This window comes from Canis lupus, chromosome 28 (assembly GCF_048164855.1).
Source record: "Canis lupus baileyi chromosome 28, mCanLup2.hap1, whole genome shotgun sequence".
NCBI classification, from domain to species: domain Eukaryota; kingdom Metazoa; phylum Chordata; class Mammalia; order Carnivora; family Canidae; genus Canis; species Canis lupus.
This window is the reverse complement of record NC_132865.1, coordinates 25,879,046-25,904,879: the sequence shown is the minus strand read 5'-3', so window position 1 is coordinate 25,904,879 and position 25,834 is coordinate 25,879,046. Positions and strand designations below refer to the sequence as shown.

Sequence of the window (25,834 nt, the reverse complement as noted above, 5' to 3'; positions counted from 1 at the left end):
ATAGGGTGAAGATGAGCATTTTCATGGTAGAGAGGGGACTGTAGGGCTTAAGTGAGACGAACTGATGGGAAAAGAGTCAGAGCTGAGATGAGCAGCAGAGCCAGAACAGAGTGGCATCAGTGGCCATGGTCTTGTCATTGCAGTAGAAAGTCCTCAGAGAGCATTAAGCAGGTTATGAGATAAATTTATTCTGGGGTGAAAAAGTTATCACTCTGGCTGCTGTATGGAGAATGGCCTCTAGGGGGAGAGAGTAGAGCAAAAGTAGAAACAGACTTTTGGAGGCAGGAGTCAGGATGACAGCCGGGTTGTGTAGTGCTCGCTTCAGCAGCACATATACTAAAATTGGAACGACAGCCGGGTTGTGGTGGAACAGGAGGTGATAAAGTGGTCAGATTTTGGATTTACTTCTGAGGTAGATCTGACACATTGATTGGTGGATTAAACTTGTAGAGAAGGAAAAAGGAATCAACAGGACTCCTAGGCTTTTCCCTGAGTGACTGGCTGTCATTGCTGAGATGAGAAAAATGAGAGGCAGGAGAAGTCAGAGTTCTGTCTTGAGTATATGAATTTTGAGATGCCAATACCGCACCCCACACACACCATTTTCATTAATTCAGCAAATAACTGTTGAGCACCTATGTACTGTGTGTCAAGCACTCTAGTAGGCCCTGGGCAGGAAGAGTGAACACAGACCTGCCCTCATGGAGATGAGTACTTATAAGAAAACAAACTGAGAGACCTATGAAAATGGAACCAAAACTCTGGCATAGATCTTATTTAAGCCCAGAAATTTGGATACAGGGTAGTCATTATAGTATCTTTTAATCTCCTGTCCCACTGGGATTAAGGAGACACTGATGGGGGGTATAAATAGCAATAGGATATGCTTTCTGTCTTTGCTGACTCCACTCAATAACGTTGGAGAAATTAAGCAAGTCACTGAATTGACTTGGGAAAGTAGAACTAAAACCTTAGTTAATAAGAAAAAGGAGTCATGTGTAGTCCATAGCTGTAAAATTGACTATGAAGTCAACTTATGACTTAATGAAGTCTTTCTGAATATACTTTAGGTCCAAATTGCAAAATATACAGTCCTTGAAGTGAAGGACAACCCAGTTCTAATTTCCTTGGCAGCACATGCTGTGCCCAGGCACAGGCACTGGGACAGTGCTCTCTGCACAGAGAACCCACCTGGCAGAGGCTGCTGCCCAGTGTAGTTTGGTCATCACTGAAGGTGTTTTGCCCAAGGTGGGTTTGGTTCTGTACTTTAGGCAGAAGGCTATTTCCAGAACATAAGGCAAGGCCAATGGACCTTGAAAGCTTTGTGGGAAAGTGGTGTCACTTGATGAACTTCGGAGTTGGGGATCAGCTGGTATGAAGGAAACAAGAAATATGATTTTTAAAGATATGATTATTATCAAGTCATTGTTTCTTATGGCCAAGTTGATTTACATAACCTAGTAGCTTTTACAAACTAGCTTTTTAGAGCCCTGGGCAAATCCTTTTGTTTACTGTTTCAGGAAAGGGTGACCAAGCTTGCACCACGCCCTCAGTCAGAAGAGGATCTATCTGCTCTGTTTGAAGCTTCAATGAAACTGTATTAATTTTCATTCTCACTGAAAGAATTCCACTGGCCATCATAGTCCTGACAACAAAAGCCGAGCTAGCCAGAACTTAGTCTTTTCATTCACATATAACTTACATGTTACCAGTTTGGATGTGATATAAATTTATCCTGCAGAAGATTCCCTGATGTTCAAAGTCAAGCTACTTCTATACAATTGGGAAAATGCCCACTATGTTAGACCTTGGGCTAGACTTTAGGGATCCGTGTTCCTGCACCAAACCCCACAGATTGCCACTGCTCTATTTATCAAATGGGCAAAAATTCAGTATCTATCAAAAACATAAATGCACATATCCTATGCCCAGTAACCCCTAGTCTAGAAATTTATCCTATAGAAATACTAGCACAAGTGTGTCAAGAAATATGGCAAGGATGTTTCTAGTAACACTTTTTCTAATTAAAAAAAAACAAATTGGGGGATTCCTGGGTGGCTCAGTGGTTTTGTGCCTGCCTTTGGCCCAGGGCGTGGTCCTGGAGTCCAGGGATCAAGTCCTGCGCTGGGCTCCCTGCATGGAGCCTGCTTCTCCCTCTGCCTGTGTCTCTGTCTCTGTGTGTGTCTCTCTGAACAAATAAATAAAATCTAATAAATAAATAAATAAATAAATCTATTGGAAATATACCCATGATATACTGCTAACTTGGAAAAAAGCAGAACAGTTGTATATTTGCATGGTCTGATTTTTACTTTTTAAATTATAAATATATGTCTATTTATTGAGAGAAAAGAAGGATACATAACAATATTAAAAGTTATCACTGGAGAAATGGAATTTGGGGCATTGAGAATCAAGAGAAAATAATCACTTTATATTTTATACCTCTCTTTTTATTTTATAAACGTCCGTATTGTTTGGATGTGTTACAACAAGCACATTCTTTCTAATTTTAAGAGGGCCACTAAAATAAAATGAAAGGGCCAGAGAACAGAAAAAAATATCATTTTGTTTATTTTAGGTCAAATTCATCTTAATTTATAAAAATACTAGTAACTAATATTTAAAGACTAAAACAGATCCAAAGAGGTAAAATATTAGAGACTGATCCTCATGTAAATAAATTATTCTTTTGAGAAAAACACTAACATCTACATGATAATTCCCTCCTTGGAAAAATGTATTTTGTGGTCAGAATAAATGAATTCAAACAGTAAGCGGTGTTGTTGTTGATAGACTTGCAGCCTTGCAAGTAGAATCTAAGTAGCATGATCATTTGCATCTGTTATTCCCAAGCTGCAGAAACTTCTACCACTCATTTCTCCTCATAAAGGTTACCACACTAAGGTTTTTTGCCTGCTTAAGCTTTGGCAGTCTGGATCTCAGTGTACTTGTGGATTTATCCATGTTTTAAACTGAATTAAAGTTTTAATCAAATAAGTAATGTATATATAATTACATCAGGGTTTTAAAAACGGAAGAGAAGTACATTACTTGCCTTCAACCTGCCCAGGCCTACTTTATCTGTATAAAGGTCTTTTACTTCCTTGAGATCTTTTAAATAACATTGAAGTAATGTTTATAGTGGTTTCTCTATCAACATAAAATATGCTCAGTACCAAAATCTGGTAATACAAAGATAAACACAAAAGAAAATAATCATATTGTACCATCCAGAAGATAGGCAGTATTAAAAATTTGGTTTATGTTTTTTATTATATATATTATATGCATATTTTTGACTTAGAAATGATATCATTAAGATATAGTTTTAATTCCTATAGAACATTCAAATTATTTATATCAAGTGCCCAAAAGGTAAGCATAGGACAGTACCAATAGAATTTCAGTTATGTAAAATAAATTAATTAATTTTTAAAAAATTTTTAAAAAGAATTTCAGTTATAACTTGCAGACCATAAATAGCTAAAATTCCCTCCAGCGTTTCAAAATATCATGGATCTTGAAAGCAGAAGCTGTGGGATTGAGGCAGAGTACAGCTAACTCTCTGCCAATCTGAGATCCTGCAGGAAACTTTAGTAAAAGTTGTTAATGTCTTAAAATACATTTGGCACAGCAAAAACATATGTTCTCCCCATCAACACACCTTCCCAAAAAAGCCCAGGTAAGTTCTAGAAGTTTTATATTCAACAAGGTGATGTAGCATCATTAGAACAGCGTTAGAGGTCAAAGGCCATGGGTTCCACTCTAGTCCCTTGGTCAGTCTTGAGTTTTACTCTATTTGACTGAGGCCTCTTCCATTTTGATAATGTTATGACTCGATTTTATGTATTACTTAGTCCTTAATGTGTGATTTGAGTTTGGGAAATTCGATGTAAAATAATTTGAGACATAAAAATGTATTCTCTATCTCTCTGAAATGTTCGATGCCTTTACTACCAGTAGGCAGATGTCTGTGACTCACCAGGAGGAGTGTTTGGTATTCATACTGATGATGACTCTGTAAAGGAAGGATTTAAAGGTCAAGCATGAAGAAACAGATTTAGGAAGGCTTCGTGTTTTTTATCTTAATACCCATCATGTTGGTCCCTATAACTTGAGAATATGGAAAAGATGTGTTTCTTACCAGCTATTAAAAGTGTTAGATAAGAAATACCGCCCATTTCTGTAACAACAGTGTAAACACTGTTTCTGAGATAACAATTAAGTGCATTTTTCTAAGTCAAATTCTGTTTTTTATTGATTACCTTTAAAAGACCAAAAAGTTCTCAGGGGTTATGGCTCCATTTATACAGATTAATTTACTTGCTAAGGCAAGAAAAAAAACAAAATAGTACTCAGAACTTTGTATAACAGCATTTTCACAAAACTATCATATTTAGTAGAATTTTTTTTCACTTAAAATATATATGCATCCCTAACTTATGATCCAGAATATTAATTTGTTTAAAGTACATCACATTTATGATTTTTGTCAAGTGCCACAATAAACAGCCTGTTTTGTGCTCCTGTCACTTCTCTGTGCACCAGGAGGGCTATGTTGGGCTTGGCATTTTTGCATAGCTGTGGACACAGCTGTAGGGTATTTTCCACTGGTCAGTGAGGGAAGTCTGCTCTTGTAAAATACAGACAAGTACAGTATCAAAATAGCAAAACTTGCTTTCCTGGCCTTTTAACCCTGGGAAAGATTAATGGTTGTTTGGATTAGAAACTGTAGCCTAATGAGGGACTGTTGCCTCTGGGGAGTGGGTCTGAGAAAGGGGACTTTTCACCTCCAGGTCAACATTGCACATGCTGCCTTGCCTCTGATGACCAGCAACCCCAAGCCCAGACAGCTGCCCAGGCCCTCCCATCAGACGCCTGATCCTCTGAGAGCTGGTGCGGAGGCCGGCCCACATCCCCGCCATCACCATCACAATGGTCCGCAGGAGGTAGTCTCCGGGGATGGGCTGCACTTTGAATGGGCCGAAATTGCTTCTTGAAGCCCTAGCCTGAATTACTGGCAGCTGGGGGTGGGAGGGTCTAGTTTTTGTTGCTATTATTACACTGTCTTTCCAACCAGCCCAACAACTCTCAGAATAAATGCATATCCCCTGCAAATTGCAATAACTGTTTGCCATTTTGTCCCATGTGAAATCCCTCATGAAGCTCTGTGCAAAACAGCCAACTTTAAAGTCCCCCTACTTCATTCTTTCTGGCTTTAAATGTTGGCTTTTTAATTTGGATATTTTTAATTGGTTTTCCAATTTATAAAATTGGAAACTGATTAAAATAATCATGAGCAAAAAAGAGAAAATAACTACCATCATGCCATTACCCAAACACAGCTGCTATCATTTGATATGCTTCCTTTCCATCTTTTTCATTTGGGTGGTGCAATTTCCAGCTCATTTCCCTCAAGGCATGACATTTTAAGTATTTTCTATGTTACCACATAATCTTCATAATCATTATTTTTAAAGGTACACAATGTTTTGTTGAATAGAAATTTAAACATTGATCCTTATTACAGGGCATCAAGATTGCTTCCAAATTTTGACCCCTACCAATGACAAAGCAATGAAATATGTGTATGTGGCTTTTTTTTCCCACATTCTAAATTAACTTCTTAGGTCAACTCTCAAATTGAAATTTTATAGTAGAGTATGGACATTTTTATGGCTTTTGATTAATACTGTCAAATTGTTTATACTCCACTACTGCCTTAACTTTGTGTCCCTTCTCCTTCAATCTTCTCTTCGAAATAAATAGTAGTGTAAGCCAGCAAGAAATGAAACAGAGCTCACATGGATGACCAGGCTAGGCTATTTGTGCAGACCTGCAAGAGTCACCTGTGGTTTTTTTTTTCTAATTATATCAGTTTATCTTAACAGTTCACACGAACAGATACAGCTTAAAATTTTCATATAAAATTATGAAATGTACATTAGTGTTACATTATTGTTTCTTAAGTGAACCCATAGATGACCAAGTCTACTTTTGTCACTTACATTTTTTCTCCTTCTAAAACCTTCCATGGGACCCTAAACCTATGGGCTTGTATTATTATATTTATGGTCCCTGGTTTTCCTGGCCAAAAAAAAAGACCCACAGGAACATATAACTATCCTTTGCTATAAGGCTGTTCTAGAACTATCCAGGCCTGTGAGTGCAAGGATTGCTGCACTGGGAAGAGGTAACCAACAACCTTCTCCACCAAGATCCCTCCCTGAGGGTCTAAGTTGCCCCTCTAATCAAAAGCCATTCAAATCTTTGCAATTATGCACATTGGTCCCCTGGGGCTTTAGCAACCTTTACTAAATGGAGACCAATGTGAACCATATACCAAGCATTACATATGAGAAAAGATGTTTGTAAGGCAACATATAAATGGAAAGCTGTCCAAAGAGTACCACCAGGCTGGAGTGGTCACATGAGTAAGAACAGGCTAATTTTCTTTCATTTTTCACATCTCCTCTAATGTACTCAGTACCTTAGCAAAAAAAATTTTCCCAAAAGAGGAAGGAGAGTAAGGGTTTGGGAAGAGGAGGATTGGGGTTCTGCAGGTAGGGGTGTTTGGGGGGGGCTAGGGAACGATTACAGGAACTTGACATTTAGCAGTATTTAACCAAACTATTGTCACTTTATAAATACAAATATCAATACACTCTATGAAGTGTGGCAGCCAGTTTACTAGGGCATCAAGTAATTACTGGGGCATCTACTACAGCTGGCAACAATAATAAACTAAAGATAATAACAGATTGAGTCATTTACTGGGCCCTCAACCTGTGCCAAGCCCTTTATCAAGGGTTTGCCCACTCTGAGAGAAGCATTGCTATAGCCTTTTTGCACAAATGAAGAAACTAAGACTCAAGTTAAAAAAATAACACCCAACTGCCAACTTCACACAGCTACTAAGGGGTAGGGACTAGCACTCAATCCCGAGGTCACCCTGACCCTACATTCCCAGCTACCAAGTTTACGGCCTTTCAAGTACCTTCTGTTGTCTGAGAGCTTCTTGAGTTGCATTTAAACACTGTATATGCTTGTGTACAACAAAAATACCTTGAACACAGTAGGGACCCCATAACTATTTGTGGAACAGAAGATTCTATTTCATTAAAAGGGAAAAAAGAAGAGAGAAAGAAGGTCCTGCAAGCCTTTGACATATCAGAGAGAAGTGGAGCTGGCCACGCTGGTGGACACACAGAAGGGTGTTAGAGGTAATGGAGCCACCTTGGGGTTGAAACCCAGCCCTGCTTCTTACTGAGTAACATAGGGTAAACACTCAGATATTCTAAGCACAGCTTTACCTCATAGGGTTGTTATAAACATCAATAGGAAGTAATGTATGCTAAATGTCTGGAACAGTGGCTGGCCCACAGTCCTTGTTCGGTAAATGTTAGTTCTCTTCCCTTTCCTGAATGCTAAGCTTGCAGGAAGCCTTTCATCCCAGCAGCTGACTATCAGATTAGTACAGTGACGTCAGTTATATACTAAGGGCTTCCAAACCTCCCTCAGAAAAAGAATTACCTGGGATGCTAAAATATAGATGTTAAAAATATAGATCAGTCCTTTCCTCTGACCCCCGAGAAATTCAAATCCTGTCAATCAGGCTTGGAGACCAGAGGTCTATTGCATCAATTTGGTTTAAGAAAGTTAAATAGTACTTGGGCCTGTTTGGCATCCTCTCTGCATAGGTGGTGACAGAAACAGAGCAGTGGTCTCAACCTCCAGTGTGCATCAGAAGCTTCCGGAGGGTTGCTGGGCCAGGTCTGCAGCATTTCTGATTCAAAAGGTCCAGGTGGGGAGTGAGAATGTGCATCTGTAATTCATTCCCAGGTGCTGCTGCTCCAGGAACCACACTTTGAAAGGATTGTGATTTTCTCACATATCAAACTTAGCTGGCTCAGATTTCAGCTAGAATTAGCTCTCCCTCATGTGTGGTAAGACCATTAGCCCCCTGAGGAAGGTCAGAACAACACCTGAAACTTACCTTAGGACTTCTCCACCAGACTGGGCATCCATCCCTGGGTGCTGCCCTGCCTCTTCCCCACCATGACTGGCTCACCCTGTAGCTCCCGCCTCTCGCTTCCACCGTATCTTCAGGATGAGACCTTCAGGATGTACCCATCAAAGGCTGAGCAGAAAGGGGATGTTTGCTTATGACTCTAGCCTTGGTGGTATTTGCTTCAACCATGACAAGACCATTAAAAAGTATATGAAGTATCAGAACGCTGAGTTTCATTTCAGTATAATTGGTATAAAGAATATAAGACTCCCAGCTATGAGGTAACCAGACTTATAAAACTGCCCTGTCTAATCTGTTTAAAAAAGAAACCAGGGGTGCCAGGATGACTCAGTTAGTGAAGTGTCCAACTCTTGATCTCAGGTCAGGTCTTGATATCCAGGTCATGAGTTCAAGCCCCACATTGGGAGCCTACTTAAAAAAACATAAAAACCCTCTGTGTTATATTCCTATTTTAAAAGTTCTGTTGTGAAAAGTTTCCATTTTAACAGAAAAGGGGATGTATAGTGACTACATATATAGATATAGCAGTGTGTGTAATTATTGGTAAAGTAGCTCTATGGATACAAATCAAACTGTGCTTCAACGGCAAAAGTGCCAAGAGGGGACGCCTGGGTGGCTCAGTGGTTGAGCATCTGCCTTTGGTTTCGGGCATGATTCTGGGTCCTGGGGTCCTGGGATCTAGTCCCACATCGGGCTCCCCACAGGTAGCCTGCTTCTTCCTCTGCCTATGTCTCTGGCTCGCTCACTCTCTCTCTCTCTCTGCCTTTCTCTGTGTGTCTCTCATGAATAAATAAATAAAATCTTAAAAAAAAAAAAAAGTGCCAAGGCAAGGAAAGGATGGCCACTTACATCCAGTTAGAAAAAGACAACCCAGAGGTCCTGCTGCTCACTCAGAGGCACCACAGGGCTCCCTCTTCCAGCTCTTCTTGTTGACATCCAGCATTAGTTACCTACCACATGCCCTTATTACCTTTAAAAAATAAAACTGCCAATTATTTTACCAGCAAAAGGTGGTTTTATTTCGGAATGGCAGGGAATTGCTATCAAGGACAAGCCTGCAGAACAAAGGGAAGGAAGAAGCTGGAAGGGCTGTTGTAAACAAAAAGCCCATTGAGGTAAACTGGTAATTTAAAATATAGTGGCTTTCCACTGGCTGAGTTAGGACTGTCTCTCACTGGCTGGGCTGTTGCTGAGGGAGGAGGAAAGCCTCTCTCCTCCAGGGGGATAGTGAAGTACTCACTGCAAGATCAGGTTGTTCTTATTGGGTCTGCTATTGACAAGTGGTAGGGCCGGAGAGCACCCCCTGCTGGCCTCCAACTCCATTCTAAATGAGATATCCTTTTATTAATTTTCACACCCTTGATAATTTTCACATCCTGGTTTTGGATGATCTCACCAGAAATGAGCACAGGCCAGGAAGGCTGTTCCCTTGTCAGGCTACTGAAACACCAAAATCTATAGATTTAAAAATTTTGACTTAAAATTGAGTAGAGAGGTGCCTGGGTGGCTCAGTTGGTTAAGTATCTGCCTTCCACTCAGGTCATGATCCTGGGGTCCTGGGATCAAGGCCCACATTAAGCTCCCTGCCCCTCAGGGAGTCTTCTCCTTCTCCTCTGCCTTTCCCCCCAACTTGTGCTCTCTCACTTTCTCTCATGTTCTCTCTCTCAAATAAATAAATAAAATATTTTTTAAAAAATAAATAAATAAAAATAAAACTGAGTAGAAAAAGATATTCCCTAACTTTGTGGAGGGAGAGAGATGGAGCAGTTCCCAAATTTTCATTAATTGCCACGCATGCCCCAGTCCAGCCAATAGGAGGAATATCCTCTTTGTTAGCTTAGATCCTCCCACCTTCCTTGGGTGGACTGGGGTTACCCAGTATGATGGACTGAATCGTTTCCTCAAAATTCATATGTTAAAGCCCTAACTTCCTCCACATGTGATTGTATTTGATGATAGGGTCTGTAAAAAGGTATAAGGTTAAAAGGGATCATATGTGTGGACCTCAATACAATCTGAATGGTGTCTTTAAAAGAGGAAGTTCATACACAAAAGAACCACAGAGGGGGCACCTGGGTGGCTCAGTTGGTTAAGTGTCTGACTCTTGGCTTCAGCTCAAATCATGATCTCTGGGTCATGAGATCTAGTCCTGCATCAGGCTCTGTGCTCAGCAAGTCAGCTTGAGATTCTCTCTCTCCCTCTCCCTCTGCTCCTCCCAGCCCCTCACCTCAAATAAACGAATAAAAAAAAAAGGAACACAGAGATGCATGCACACAGAAGAAAAACCATGTGAAGATAAGATGGACCAAGGAGAGAGGTTTCTGGAGACACCAAACCTGCTGATATCTGATCTTGGACTCCAAGCCTCCAGAACTACAAGGAAGTAAAATGCTATTGTTTAAGCTGCCTGGTCTGTGGATTTTATTATGGTAACCCTCATAACCTAGGATTTGCTGGCAAATGACAGTATTGAAGCACTTACATCAGAAAGAGCTGAAAGCCGCTGGTAGAAGAGAAAGTAGTAAATCCAGAGGCAAGAAAGAGCAGAAAAGACTTAAGCCACCAAGCTAAGTGTAGAGAGAGTAGTCTTGGAGGAGGTGAGCAAAGAGGGAGAGATTAGGAACAGCCAATGAGCAGGGCACTGGAAGATAGAGTTGTTTGGTTTGGTTCTTAAAGTCTGGCTCTGTGTTACAAATGGAAACGCCTTTGGAGTTTCTTGGAGATGGCAATAATGATATAGATTGTTTTAAAGTTATTTCTGCAGGTCAGACTTATATTGTGATGCTTTTGCTAAATGCAACACCAAACCACAGTGATTCAAGTAACGAGGAGTTAAGATTATAATTTTAAAATAGTATAGCAAGTGCAGTGATTTAAAAAAAAAGTCAGGAAGGCTTTATGAAGGAGGTGACTCCTGTATTGAACCATGAAGGAAAGTCAGAATTAGATAGAAGTTAGGACATTCCAAGTAGAATGAATAGCAGGAAGAATAACCTGGAGTAAACATGGAGTGAGCAGAGAGTTTTCAACAGTTCAGTGTTGCTGGGGTGTCACATGCAAGTCAAGAGGTGGTAAATTGAGGCTGGAGATGTAGATATGCCCCAAGCCTAGTGCCTTGATGGAACTTGGAATGTATCCAGAAAGGTGGTAGAAACCACAGGGATGGGCTGGGGTGCCAGAGATGGATCTGTATTATAGATCAGTTACTTGGGGAAGAAGTTAGATTAAGTAGTTACTGATAACAATTATAGAATAACAAAAAATGTATAAATAGGTTAATATTTCTTTCATCATTCTCTGTAATTTTTTTCATTTTTATTTGGAAATAATTGCAGATTCAAATGCATTTGAAAGAAATAACTCAGAGAGATCCCATATATCTTCACCTAGTTTCCCCAATGGTAACACCTTGCACAACTGTAGTATAATATCACCAGAAAATTGACATTGATACACTCCTTCCACCTTATTCAGGTGACCACCACTGCAGTCCAAATACAGAACGGCTCCATCACAAGGAGGCCCTGTGCTACCTTTTTAGAGCCATAGCCACTTCTCTCCCTCCACAACCCCTGGCAACTACTAATCTATTTCCCAATTCTATAACTTTGTACATTTTAAGCATGAAACTTTTTGAGATTGGCCTTTTTTTCCACTCAGCATATTCTCTGGAGATTCATCCAGTTTGTGTGTCCCAACAGTTCCTTCTTCTTTATAATTAAGTTGTATTCCATGGTATGGATGTGCCACAGTTTGTTAACCATTCAGCCGCTAAAGGACATTTCGACTGATTCTAGCTTGGGGCTACTATAAATAAAGCTGCTACAAAAAAAATTGTGTACAGGTTTCTGGATGAACATAAGTTTTCATTTCTCTGGGTTAAATGTCTAAGAATGCCATATGGTAAGCACTTGTTTAGTTATGTAAGAAACTGCCAAACTGTTTCAGGGGGCTGCACCATTTTACATTCCCACCAGAAACGTGTGAGTTTCTCCACATCCCACCAGCATTCGCTGTTATCACTATTTTTGATTTTAGCCATTCTGGTAGGCATGTAGTGAGCTCTCGTTGCAGTTTTCATTTGCATTTCTCTAATGGCTAATGATGTTGAACATCTTTTCAAGTGCTGATTTGCCATCTGTATATCCTCTTTGCTAAAATGTCTGTACATGTCTTTTGCCTATTTTCTAATTGGATTATTTTCTTACTATTGAGTTTTGAAAATTCTTTATATTTTCCAGATATAAGTCCTTTGACAAATATGTGGTTTGCAAATGCTTTCTCCCAGTCTGTTGCTTGTCTTTTCATCTTCTTACAGGAGGCTTTTTTACAGACCAAAAAGTTTTAATTTGCTGAAGTCCAATGTATAATTTTATTTTCCTTTTATGCATCATGCTTTTGGCATCAAGTCTAAGAACTCTGATTAGCCATAGAACTCTATGATTCCTAAAAGTTTTACATTTAAGTCTATAATCCATTTTTAGGTGTTTTTTGTTGTGTTTGTTTTTTAAGAGAGAGAGAGATTGTGTGAGCGGGGTTGGGAGGCAGAGGGAGAGGGAGAGAGAATTTTAGGTAGGCTCCACACCCAACACAGAGCCTAATGCAATTGATCTCCTGACCCTGAAATCATGACCTCATCCAAAATCAAGAATCAGACACTCAACAAACTGAGCCACCCAGGTACCCCTCCACTCATTTAGATCAGCATTTCATTTTATCAGCATTTGTAATTATTAGGGCACAGTTCATAAGCATGTTTTGTTAGTTTTATACCTAAGTATTTAATTTTCATTACAGCAACCATAGATGGTATTTTTAAAAATTTCTGTTTCCACATATTTATTGTTAGTATACAGAATTGTGACTGATTTTTGCACATATATCTTACATCCTGCAACATTGCAAAATTCCCTGAGATTTTTCTACGTAGGCAATTATATCATCTGCAAATAGGGACGGTTTGATTTCTTAATATCTAATATGTATTCCTTTTATATGTTTTTCTTGCTTTATTGCACTGTCTAGAACTTCCAGTACAATGCTGAATAAGAGCAGATATCCTTGCCTTGTTCCTGATCTTAGGAGAAAAGCATCCAGACTATAACTATAAGGTTAGCTGTAGAGTTCTCTAGGTGCTCTTTATGGACTAAAAGAATCTATGTCACCTTTTAAAAATAATGTAAAAAAAATAAATAAATAAAAATAAAAAAATAAAAATAATGTAATAACAGAGAAGATTTTATTTTTCTCTGATGTTTATGTTTAGATAATTTACTGGAGTTATTTTCATAATTAATAGACAAAGCAATCTCTTCCATTTCCATTATAATCCTGTTAAGGTATCTGTGCAGGTATTATCATTTCCAGTTTTCAGATAAACCTTTTAAAAATACTCTGAGGTAAATTGTCTTGCTTAAACTTACATGCAAATCAGTAGACTTACACTAAGTCCCAGGGAATCAGTTCAATAACATTTACTGTAAACCATGGGGTGCCTGCGTGGCTCATTTGGTTAAGCATCTGCCTTCCGCTCAGGTCCTGATCCCAGGGTTCTGGGATCAAGCCCCTGCTTCTCCTTCTCCTGCTCCCCCTGTTTGTACACACACACTTTCTCTCTATCAAATAAATAAAAATCTTTAAAAAAAAAAAAAAAACATTTAGGGGATCCCTGGGTGGCTCAGTGGTTTGGTGCCTGAGTTTGGCCCAGGGTGCGATCCTGGAGTCCCGAGATCGAGTCCCATGTGGAGCTGCCGGCATGGAGCCTGCTTCTCCCTCCTTCTGTGTCTCTGCCTCTCTCTCTCTCTCTGTGTCTATCATAAATAAATAAATAAATAAATAAATAAATAAATAAACAAATAAATAAATAAACAAATAAATAAACAAATAAATAATAATAAATCTTTAAAAAATAAAAAAACATTTAGTGTAAATCTAATACTGATAACATGGTTGAACCCTTATGAGCCAGGCACTCTAAGTGCTTTAGGTGTGTTACGTCACTTAATTGCTCAAAACAGCCTGATGAGGTGGCTATTGCTATTATCCCCATTTTACAGATGATAATATCTAGCCTCGGAGAGCTGTATAATTGACCAAAGTCACACTGCTAGCAAGTGTTAGCAAGTAATTTGAACCTAGACACAAATCTTCCTCTTGACAACCACTCACTATGATATCCTGTGTCAGGTTCTGGGGATACAAAGATGGATAGAAGAGAGTCCCCTGCCTCTAAAGGAGCTCATAATCCAGCAGGGAAACAGATCAGCAAATTTGCAGGTTGGTTCCTGAAGAAGCCAAAGCACCAGTTGGTAAAATATCTCATCAGTGTTAGAGCAGCTCAATAAAAAATATTTGTTGATTGAATGGCTAAAATGGAAGGAAAGAAGGGAAAAAGAAGGAAGGAAAGAGAGAAGGAAGGAAGGAGGGAGGGAAGGAGGAAAGTAGTCATCATTCTGGTTTCTTGGATAAATCTAACATTGTTTGTATCTTATGTAGAAACTTCTAGTAGAAAGTACCTTCTACTTTCCAGAAGTAAAAAGAGTTCCTTAAACCAAATCATCGACCTGCCTCAGCCAGTGTGGTCTTTGCACAATTGTGCTGGTAAATGACTAAAAACTATCAAATATAAAGAAAGGGAAAGCAATATCATGGAATATCAGAACAGAAAAAAAAATGGCAGGAGGTGGTCATCCAGAAAAAAAAAAAAAAAAAAAGAGCAAATTCTCCACATATAGCTTTATGGAATAGACAGGCTCAGCCACAGCGGCTGCTCACAGAGGATAGGCTTTCCTGTCCAAGTAACTTTGACCTCAGGGCTCCCCAAGCTCCCACCATGTCACAAGACCTCTATCACCTCCAACACCAAACTCACCTCTCCTTCTTCAGAGTCTCATCTACAGGTAAGGCTTCCTCCAGGGCAGAGTCTCCAGGAGACACTGGGGAAAATGCTTTCTTCTCGCTACAGTATCCTTTCACCCTTCCCATTCCCTAATTCTCCCTTCTTCTCCTACCCCTCTCCCTGTTCTTCCCCTTTACTATGTTATGACCACTGGGAAGTACTCATTCCCAAAGAGGAAAAAGAAATATGAGTTAACATTAACTGAGTATAGATTATACAAGTTCTATTCTAAGCACTTTACATATTTCCCAAAGTTGTCATTTCAACAATGTTATACCCCAACATCTTCACCCCAAACACATACACAGCCCCCTTGGTTCAGGCCCACCTCCCCCTACCTGGTCACTGCAGTCACCTCCTTAATAGCTTCCCTGCCTCCATTTCTTAACCCTCGGCAATCCATTTTCCACACTGGCACCAGGATGGTTTTTATAAAACCCAAATTGTCTGACCATGTCTTTCCTGTAATTAAAATCCTTCAGTGGCTTTTCATAGCTCCAACCTCCCTGCCTAGCCTCCTGTCCCCATATAGACCCTTCACTGCAGCTCACCCTCCTTCCTAGGGGCATCAAGGAACCTTGGGTGCAGTCTCCTCTGCCCATGACACCCTCTGCGTGCTTCTGCTTATCACTCTGTAGTGTAAATACGTCTTATTCTTTGTGCAGTCATTTATTGCCTTGTCTAGCTCCCCCTCTAATCTGTTAACAGAGGGTTAAAGACTTTGTCTTAATCATCTCTAGATCCCTATCACCTAGCATGACAGTTGGCAATATACAGCAGTAAGTTATCAATAACTTGGCAGAAAAGAATGGGAAGGAGAGAATGAAACAAGTGGTCTGATTTTTTCCTAGTCAGACGGTCTGATTTTTCATTGGCCAAAGTCTCAAACTTTTCAACTAAATAAGTGCAAAGTCTGCATGCCCCAGATCCTCATCTACAACTAATGAACAGTAGAACAAACATCTCTTGCCCATTATATCCTGATATAAAAACAATCTGGTAAAATAAATATAAATACATACATACATAGAATACAATACAATACAATAAAATAAAATAAAATAAAATAAAATAAAATAAAATAAAATAAAATAAAATAAAAACAACCTGGTAAAAAGTGTTCTAGGATATGCCTTTTAAAGTCCTAGTCCACTGAGAATGTTGGGAGGGCAGCCTGGGGGGTCCACAGAATTCAGGAGCCCCCTCTTACAGATCATTGCACAGAGAACCCCCTAGCTGTGCCAATGAGGGACAACTTTGTAAAGAATAGACAACTATTTATTTACACAAAAGAAAATCTTCCTACCATTAGTAACACCATTAACATCTTAGCAGCTTTTCCATTATGAATCTGACATTTCCTTTTTCTTCAAAGCCCAACTTGAGTGCTTTTGATTTTTTTTAGTGAAATAAAGCCATCAACACACAATAAAAGCTATGCAATATTTATAATTAGAGGTCTCTAGAGTGTATTTTATGTTACAGAAAAGATTGAATTTCTAGGCCTTCCCTTTTAAATCCCTTAAAACCTTCAGCTTTAGAATGAGAGACTCAAACTCTTCTCTTGGGTCCTAACTTTTATGTGGCTTATTACTTTTTTATCCCCTCTAAAACTCTAAATCCCTTCAACATAGCTTCGGTTCCTTCCACGGCTGAATTGGCAGCAGGCTGATCTTTTTATTGGTGGGTAATGGATTTAGTTTGATTGCTGACACGGGAACAATGAGAAGATAAACAATTCCATTTGTGGCCATGAAATTCCCCATCTGTTGAGCGCGTTCGTGACTGAAGAGGGCTGGGCAGAGACAGATGAATGAGCCTGCCACGCCCGATGTTAATGACATCCGTCATACAAGCCGAACATGTGGCTTCATAAATCAAGAGCTAATAGCAACTCTGGTTGCTCATGTCATTAACTCGCCAGCCGCTTAAATACCTAAGAATGTACCATAACGTTGAGCCTAGAGATCTGATTTGCAATTCCGATCTCACCAAAAAACCAGAGGTTAGCATGGGAAGCCAAAGTCATTTTTCTAAATTCAAAAAACAAAACAAAACAAAAAACTTTCAGATGTATGCTTAAATATTTGTAGATCATATCTCAGATATATGATATCCTATTTGGTTTCTGGGTGGAGGGAGTGTGCAGAGATATAGATGAGAAAAGATTGGCTGTGAGCTGATTGTTGTTAAAGCTTGGCGGTGGCAACTTGAGAGTTCCTTATACTATATCCTTCCCTTTTATATCTGTTTAAAATTATCCATAATGAAAAGGTTTTTTTTTTTTAATTTGAAGATAAATGGGAAAAAGGGAGTTTCCATCGTTTAGAATGAACATTTTTTGCCAAATTCTCTCTTAAAGAAAAAGAAAAAAGCTATGCTCACACAACAGTTCAAGCATGTAACAAGCCAAGTCAGTCATCATCACCAAAGAGAAAAGCAACACGTTTCAGAGGGAGAAGATCAGGGTTTTTAGGAACCCACATCACTCGCAGCCCAAGCCCTAATGCCGGGAGATTATTGTGTTGGGAAGTCTCAACAGTCTCCCCACCCCTCACCCTTTCTATTTTCCACTGCAGTGAGTTACCCACTTTTGCATTTTGTGGCTTTTTTTCATGGATGTTTGGTCTTGGGTGTTCTCATGTTGCGGCTGTTGTCAAAGAAACGGACAACGAAAAAACAACAGGAAAGGAAAGCAACAAAGGAAAGTGATAGTGTGCTGTTCAAAGGACCCTTCAGTTCATTTCTGTTAAGTAAAGCCTCTTAATGCCCCCCAAGGCACACTGTCTCAAGTTCAGCTGGATCCCCAGAGGAAGCTCAGGGTATGTGTCCATCAATCCTGATATTGTTGGACGGCCTGAAGAGGAGACAGGGAGAAAAATCTGTGCCTCTATTAGCCTCCTGACTCCCAAATTATATACAAATAGAGTGTTGCTATAATTTACTCATGATAAAATCACTGAGTACTTACTCTGTGCCCAACATTGTGCTGGGCACTGAGGTTACCACAATGAATAGGGCATATGACTTTTTCTCAGGCAAGCAAACAAATAAACAAGCAATCACTACAATGGAATATGGCCCCTTGACCTGCCTAGGGAATCTTCTAGTAGAAGTGATGGTGAAAGTGAGAATGTCAAGTGCAAAGTCCAAAAGCCAATGAAAATTTGGCAGGTTGCAGAACCTCCAGAACTGTGCTGTCTGATACGATGTCCACAAGCCACACGTGGCTGTTAAGCCCTTGAAACATGACCAGTGCACGTGGAAATGGGCTATAACGTAAAGTATATGCCAGATTTTGAAGACTTAGCATTAAAAAATAAAATATATCATTAGGATTTTTATATTGATTATATATTCAAATGATAATATTTTGGATCTTTTAGGTTAAATAATGTGTATTATTAAAGTTAATTTCACTTATTTCTTTGAACGTTTTGAGTATGACTACTACAATGCTTTAAATTAGATATGTGGCTAGAATTATATGTCTATAGGACGATGCTGCTCTACTGGTTCAGTGTAAGCTTGGGAACAGCATGGGTTGAGTACCACCTTGAAGGAACCAAGAGACTGTCCAGTCCCCTGGTATCAGGAAAGGGACAAGAGTCATTTACTATCTCCCTTAAATATCAAACTTCAGCTTTGAAGTACATGCTCTAATTGCCACCCAGATTCTCCTCCCCCAGCTGCTAGTGTTGGTGGCTGACAACTCACAGCTGACTTCCTGCCAGAGCTTGCTCTATTAGGGAAAACTATCTTGCCCAAGATCATGCCTTTCCTAAGGTGGCCTCCAACTGGCGCCAGTCAAGTAGCTCAATTAGGAGACCTGACCAACTACCTGGACCCAATTTGGGTAAGTCTGAGGGCTGCCCAACCTCCAGGCTCCTTCCTGGGGTTGGCTGAGTTCTTCATTGGGACTACATGGCATCCCAGCAAATTCCTGTGCTTGACCCTACTTCCTTCACTGGGCTCCTAGGTGTTGATCCTGCCAGCACTGGCCAGCAAACCTGCTCCCTGCAAATTTCATCTGTGTCAGCTTCCTGGGAATTGAATCTGCAAAATGATCTACCTCCCAAATCTCTTCCTTTTTCAACCTTCTCCTGGTGCCATCTCTAACTCCTTTCATTCTCTCACACCCACGGCCTATCGGTCAGAAATCCTGCTGGTTTTACCTTCAATTATATCCACAATGTGACCAGTTCTCACGTCCTCTTCCACCGCCTCTCACCTACAAGCCTGCCCCTCCTCTCACCCCACCACCTGTGGTACTGCAAGGGCCTCCCAACGGCCTCACCCTGCCTCTGCCCTTGCCGCTCTCAGTCCCTCTCAACAGAGTAACCAGAGTGCAGGTCTCAAGCCAGGTCATGGCCCAGCTCTGCTCAAAGTCCACCAGTGACTTCCCATCTCACTCAGAGTAAAAGCTAAATCCTTGCTAGGATCCAACATGCCCAGGACAATCCCAGTTTATACCAGATGGCCCAGAATAATTTAGTAGCAACTGCTTCTCCCTTCAAAAGCAGCTTCATTTGGAGACGTCTAATTGGCTCAGCGGTTGAGCATCTCCCTTCGGCTCAGGGCGTGATCCCGGGGCCCTGGGATCAAGTCCCACATCAGGTTCCCCGCACGGAGCCTGCTTCTCCCTCTGTCTGTGTCTCTGCCTCTCTCTCTGTGTGTCTCTCATGAATAAATAAATCAATCTTTAAAAAACAAAGCAGCCTCGTCTGGATTATAAATTACATAGTTACCCCACCTATAAAGCTCTTCATGTAGCTTCCTGCTGCCTCTTGGGCCTCATCTCCTATGCTCTCCTTGTCCACTCTATTCCAGTGACTCCAGAATATTCTTCAAACAAGTAAATTTCTGCTTCACTTGCTGTTCCCTGCCTAAGATGTTCTTCCCTCAGTTATTTACAGGCTAACTTCCTCATGCCCCTCAGGCTTTCCAGGATCATTTTTATGGATGAGGTCTTCCCTGACCACTTCTTTTAAAATTGCAAATCAACCCTCAATTTCCTTCTTCCTTACTGTATTTTTTCTCCTTTTTTACCTTTTTATAATTTAATATATTTTATATTGTAGTCACTTATTCTGGTGTCAGTCTATTCAGGTTGGTGTAATGAGATACCTGGGTGGCTTGTAAACAATAGAGGGGCACCTGAATGGTTCAGTTGGTTAAGCGGCTGACTTTTTGGTTTCGGCTCAGGTCATGATCTCAGGGTCGTGAGACTGAGCCCCATGCTGGGCCCAGAGTCTACTTGAGATTGTCTCCCTCTCCCTCTGCCCCTCCCCTAACACTCACAGGCTCTTGCTCTCTCTCTCTCACTCTCTCTCTCAAATAAATAAATAAAATCTTTTTTTTTTTAAGAGTATCTTGGGCAGCCCTGGTGGCCCAGCAGTTTGGCGCTGCCTTCGGCCCGGGTTGTGATCCTGGAGACCCAGGATCAAGTCCCACGTCGGGCTCCCTGCATGGAGCCTGCTTCTCCCTCTGCCTGTGTCTCTGCCTCTCTGTGTGTGTCATGAATAAATAAGTAAAATATTTTAAAAATTAAAAAATAAAAAATAAATAAATAAAGAGTATCTTATTTAAAAAATGAAAACTAAAAATTAGAAACAATAGAAATTTATTTCTTGCAGTTCTGGATGCTGGAAAGGCACCAGCTGTTTTCTGGTGAATCTTCCTAGTCCGTAGCTGGTATCTTCTCACTGTGTCCTTTTGTGCTGGAAGTGGTTAAGGAGCTCTGTGGAGTATCTTTTCTAAGAACGTTAATTTTATTCATGAGGGCTCCCCTTTGTGACTTAAGCACCTCTCAAAGACCCCACCTCCTTATACCATCACATTAGGTGTTAGGATTTTAAGATACAAATTTTGGTGGCATAAACATTCAGATCACAGCAACTGGTTAGCATTTGTCTCTTTCAATAGGATGTAAGCTTCATGAGTCCATACTTTGTCATCCCCCAGTGCTTAATGCATAGTAGGTGTTCGATAAATAGCTGTTGGAAAAATAAATAAATGAAATATGGATGGACTTCAAAAATATTATGCCAAATGAAAGAAGCCAGACAAAAAGTTCACATATTTATGACTTCATTTGTATGAAATATCAGAACACATAAATTTGTAGAGACAGAATGCAGATTAGTCATTGCTAGAAGCTGGAGAAAGGGGGAATGTGGAATTGCCTAATGGTTACAGGCTTTCCTTTTGGAGTAATGAAATATTTTGTAACTAGGTAGTGCTCATAATAGCGATGATAGCACAACATTGTGAATATACCAAATACCACTGAAATGTGTGCTTTAAAATGGTTAATTTCATGTGACTTTTACCCCAATACCAAAAGCAAAAAAACCCAAATATGAATGAACAGTTATGGAATGGTGAGGTCTGACAGTGTCAGGGTTTTGCTGTCTTCAGCTTTGAATGGGGAGTGGGTGTTAATGCATTCCTCAGGCTCCAGGAAGACAGCCTGAGAACCCATGTTAAAGCCTACTCTCTCTAGATGCCTGGGTGGCTCAGTGGCTGAGCATCTGCTTTGGGCTCAGGGCGTGATTCCAGAGTCCTGGGATCGAGTCTCACATCGGGCTGTCTGCATGGAGCCTGTTTCTCTATGTCTCTGCCTCTCTCTGTGTGTCTCTCGTGAATAAATAAATAAAATACTCTTTAAAAAAAAAATAAAAGCCCATTCTGTTTTCAAGGCAGGGAGAACCTGACCCATAGCAAGTGCCAGATCTCATTCATGCCATATTTTAACAACCATATTAAATGTCCACAAGGTCTGGGCATTATCCACTCTGAATCTTACAGAGCTCAGTGATAACACCCCAAAGCAGAAATCAAGCTGCAATACTAGGTCATGCAAAAAGCTCTGCATGTCATTTTCAAATGATTTTTTTCCATATAAATGTAATATGATAGATTCCTCTTGGTTCCTGAATTTTTTTTCTGGATGAAATTGTTGCAATGCCTAAGAGCACAAGCTTTGTGGCAGGCTGCTTGGGTTTTGATCGTGGCTCAATATCTTAACGGCTATCAAACCTTAGTTCAGTAGTTCTCAACCAGGGGTGAATTTACCCCACCTGGGACATTTGGTAACATTTGACGACAAATTTGATTGTTAGAACCGAGGGACTGCTACTGGCAGCTAATGTGTAAAGGCCAGGGATGCCATTAAACATCCTGCTGTGCAACGGACAGACTATCCCCATAACAAAGAATTACCTGGTCCCAGATTTTGAAATGTCACTGAGACCAATCACCAAGCTGTTTCTGGCCTCAGTTTTCTCCTCTGTTAAAGGGTGATACCAGCACTGGGCCCATTTATAGGGTTGTGATAATAAATAAAAAGTGAGCAGAGTGCCTGGGTGGCTCAGTTGGTTACATGTATTCCTTCAGTTCAGGTCATGATCCCAGGGTCCTGGGATCAAGCCTCACATTGGGCTCCCTGCTCAGTGGAGAACCTACTTCTCCCTTTCACTCTGCCACTCCCTGCTTATGCTCTCTCTCAAATATATAAAATCTTTATAAATAAATAAATAAGCAAAAGCCCAGAGCATAGTGCTTGGCCCACAGTAAGTGCTATTATTATTATTATTATTTTTAAAGATTTTATTTATTTATTCATGAGAGACAGAGAGAGAGAGGCAGAGACACAGGCAGAGGGAGAAGTAGGCTCCCTGCAGGGAGCCCAACATGGGACTCAATCCCGGGTCCCCAGGATCACACCCTGAGCCGAAGGCGGCACTAAACCACTGATCTACCAGGGCTGCCCCTAAGTGCTACTTTTTAAAAGTATTTTTAGACTACGCCTATGTCTGGTTATCTCAATTATTGCAGAACCTAATAAGACCAGGTGAATTTGTCTTCTGCCCCTCCCCCAGCCTTAGCTGCAAGCTTTCCAACACAGGAGCATCATGATCACAAGGAGATGGAGCATTCATCCCCTGGCCCAGAAAACCCACTGCAGTAAGCTTGCCTGATTTTAGCAAATAAAAATATGGGATGCCCAGTTAGATTCAAATTCCAGTAGACAATAAATAATTTTTAATAAGTATGCCCGTGCAATATATGGGGCACATTTCTTATGCTAGAAAAACAATACTTATATTATACTAGAAAAACTACTTATTTATCTTAACTTAAAATGTAATGGGGTAACCTGTATTTTATCTGGTCACCCTGCCCTCCAAGCACATGCCCTCTGATGGGGAGAATCTTTTTCACACACAAAGAACATCAATTTGCCTAAGTTAAAGATTGAAACTCTCTCTCTCTCTCTCTCCCTTAGAGGAACTGAAAGGTGAATGTTACATCTGCTAAAATTATAAATGTCTCTTCAATTTTGCAAAGTAAACCACTGAAGATTGAATACAGAGGCCCTTGAAGTTGGCACAGATTAGCACTGGGGGGTGGCAGGGAGTCCAGGTTTTGGAGTCATGACTGACCTGGGTTAGGGGCTCTCTTTTGTAAAGCGGTAGTAGGTCTACTTTGCCAGATTGGTGTAGGATGAATGTATAAAATGCCTGGTACATAACAGACGTTCAACAGTGATAGCTTCGACATAGTGTTGGTACATGATGGGGTTTGAAAATGTGGAGTCAACAGATGAGTGCTGTACAGCACGGACCAGGGGCCATAGGCCACCATTCAGATTGAGGGGCTACCACTCCTCTGCTCAGCCACAAAACCCATATCCCCCGAGGGCTTTTAAAGCCACACACTCCGAGGAACCGCTCCAGACAATGGGTATCAGGAAAAATGGGGATGTAGTCTAGGCTTTATCAAGCTGCTTAGCAGGTCTAACGCACAATCAGGGTTAAGAACCATGAGTCCTGGGACGCCTGGGTGGCTCCGTGGTTGAGCATCAGCCTTTGGCTCAGGGCATGATCCCGCGGTTCTGGGATCAAGTCCCACATCGGACTCCCCACGGGGAGCCTGCTTCTCTCTGCCTATGTCTCTGCCTCTTTCTCTGTGTTGCTCATGAATGAATAAATAAAATCTTTAAAAAAAAGGGGAGGGGGGCGGGGGAACGCCTGGGTGACTCAGCAGTTGCACGTCTGCCTTTGGCTAGAGTCGTGATCCTGGGTCCCAGGATCGAGTCCCACGTCAGGCTCCCTGCAGAGAGCCTGCTTCTCCCTCTGTCTGTGTCTCTGACTCTCTCTGTGTGTCTCTCATGAATAAATAAAATCTTAAAAAAAGAAAAAAAACCACAAGTTCAAATCTTGGAGGATGGCTTCATCAAGAGTGGTTCTCCAACTTTAGCGAAGGTGAGAGGCCCCAGAGAGCTTGTTAAAATGCAAAAGGCCCGTGCTCTGTCTGAAAGTTTCTGATTTAGGAGGCAGGGGGAGGCCTGAGAATTTGCATGTCTTACTCGTTCCCCACGTTCCCCAGCTGCTGCTGTCTGAAATCAGTATGAGAACCACTTCGCTCCATCCAAGCCCCAGCTACACATTATAATCATTGGGGGTGTTTTTAAATACCTATGCCTTGGCCCTGGAGAATCACATTTAAACAGTCTGGTAAGGAAACTGAGCTCCTCATAATTCTAGTGCCTCTGGGATCAGGCCTGTCTGCTTTCCTAAAGTGAACTTTCTGCTCTAATTCTGAAGTGTGCCCTGGCACCAAGCAGGGTGGCCTCTTGGAAACTCAGTCTCTCGGAATCTATGGAATCAGAATCTGCATTTTAACAAGGCACTAATTCCTATCACATTAAAGTCTGAGAAGCATTGCTTAGGATTCAACCTAAATGAAACTTTTGCTAAGAGAGCTCCTCCCAGCACCTTTGTGAGGGTAGATCTCCAGGACTCTGAGGTTGGAGAAACACAGGTAGCGCCACGCAGCCCTCCCCATTAGCCAGGCAGATAGGTAGCCCAGCATGCAATGAATAAATAAAGTCTTCGGGACGTTTGGGTGGCTCAGTGGTTGAGCGTCTGCCTTCAGCCCAGGGCATGATCCTGGAGTCCCGGGATGGAGTCCCACATAGGGCTCCCAGCATGGAGCCTGCTTCTCCCTCTGCCTCTCTCTCTGCCCCTCTCTGTGTGTCTCATGAGTAAACAAAATCTTTAAAAAATAATAATAATAAAGTCTTCTATTGACATTAATTGCCTGCCCTTTGAGTAAGGGTAGAAATAAAAATTTTAAATGAAAATAAGTGGGCATCCACCTACCAACAGTGTAGAATCCCCATCACTGACATCCCAGAACCTGAGAGAAGAGAAACCTAGACCAGGACCAACTCTGTCCTACTTAGGCTTGGGCTGGCCCTGGCAGGGGTTGCTACCAGTACTTACAGGTGTGGTGTGTACTCACTGTTGCATACAGATTATAGAATTGATATTCCAAAATGAAGTCTTAGCCATCCACCCCTTCAGGGATTGTAAGGAGCCCCATAACTGTCTAATACAATCAAGATTTTTGGCTCAAAAGTCAAAGAGTATAATTTCGAAAAAAATTAATAAGTATTGCCTAAGGTGTGGGGAATAAGCCTCTCATATCCTATTGGTGAAATGTCAACTGATGCAGAATTTTTGGAAGGCAATGTGGAAAAATCCCTCAAAGTTTTAAATACCCATATGCTATGACCCATACTCTCACAATAGAAATGTAGCCTACAAAAAAAGTTAGAAGACATTTATAAAGATACATATATAAGGATGTTCTTTGTAGTACTGTTTCTAATTCTAAAAATAGAAATAAATTATAGGAATCCAATTAAGAAAGGAATGGGGTCCCCAGGTGGCTCAGTTGGATAAGATCCAGGACCCTGGCATCAAGCCCCGCAGCAGGCTCAGCCCCTGTTTGGCAGGGAGTCTATGCCTCTCTCTGCCCCTTCCCATGCTCATTCTCTCTTTCTCAAATAAGTAAATAAAATGTTTTAAAAAAAGGGGATCCCTGGGTGG

At 40.9% G+C, this 25,834-nt stretch overlaps 1 protein-coding gene across 12 annotated transcripts in view; it reads left to right on the top strand.

Annotated features, from left to right (window-relative positions):
- Positions 1 to 11,864, top strand: part of ADHFE1 (alcohol dehydrogenase iron containing 1) — a 43,556-nt gene extending 31,692 nt beyond the window's left edge. For 5 of the 12 annotated variants that reach the window (XR_012020108.1, XR_012020105.1, XM_072804427.1 and 2 more), the window contains one exon: positions 1,521 to 2,246. Coding sequence is in view for 8 of the 12 variants with exons in the window: in XM_072804427.1 (XP_072660528.1) it covers positions 1,521 to 1,604 (84 nt within the window). In the remaining 4 variants the exon portion in view is untranslated. Of the gene's footprint in view, positions 1 to 1,520; positions 2,247 to 4,799; positions 5,019 to 10,254 lie in introns of those variants that run through there. The other 7 variants (XM_072804424.1, XM_072804430.1, XM_072804423.1 and 4 more) reach the window with 4 other exon arrangements.
- The last annotated feature ends 13,970 nt before the right edge of the window (positions 11,865 to 25,834 follow it).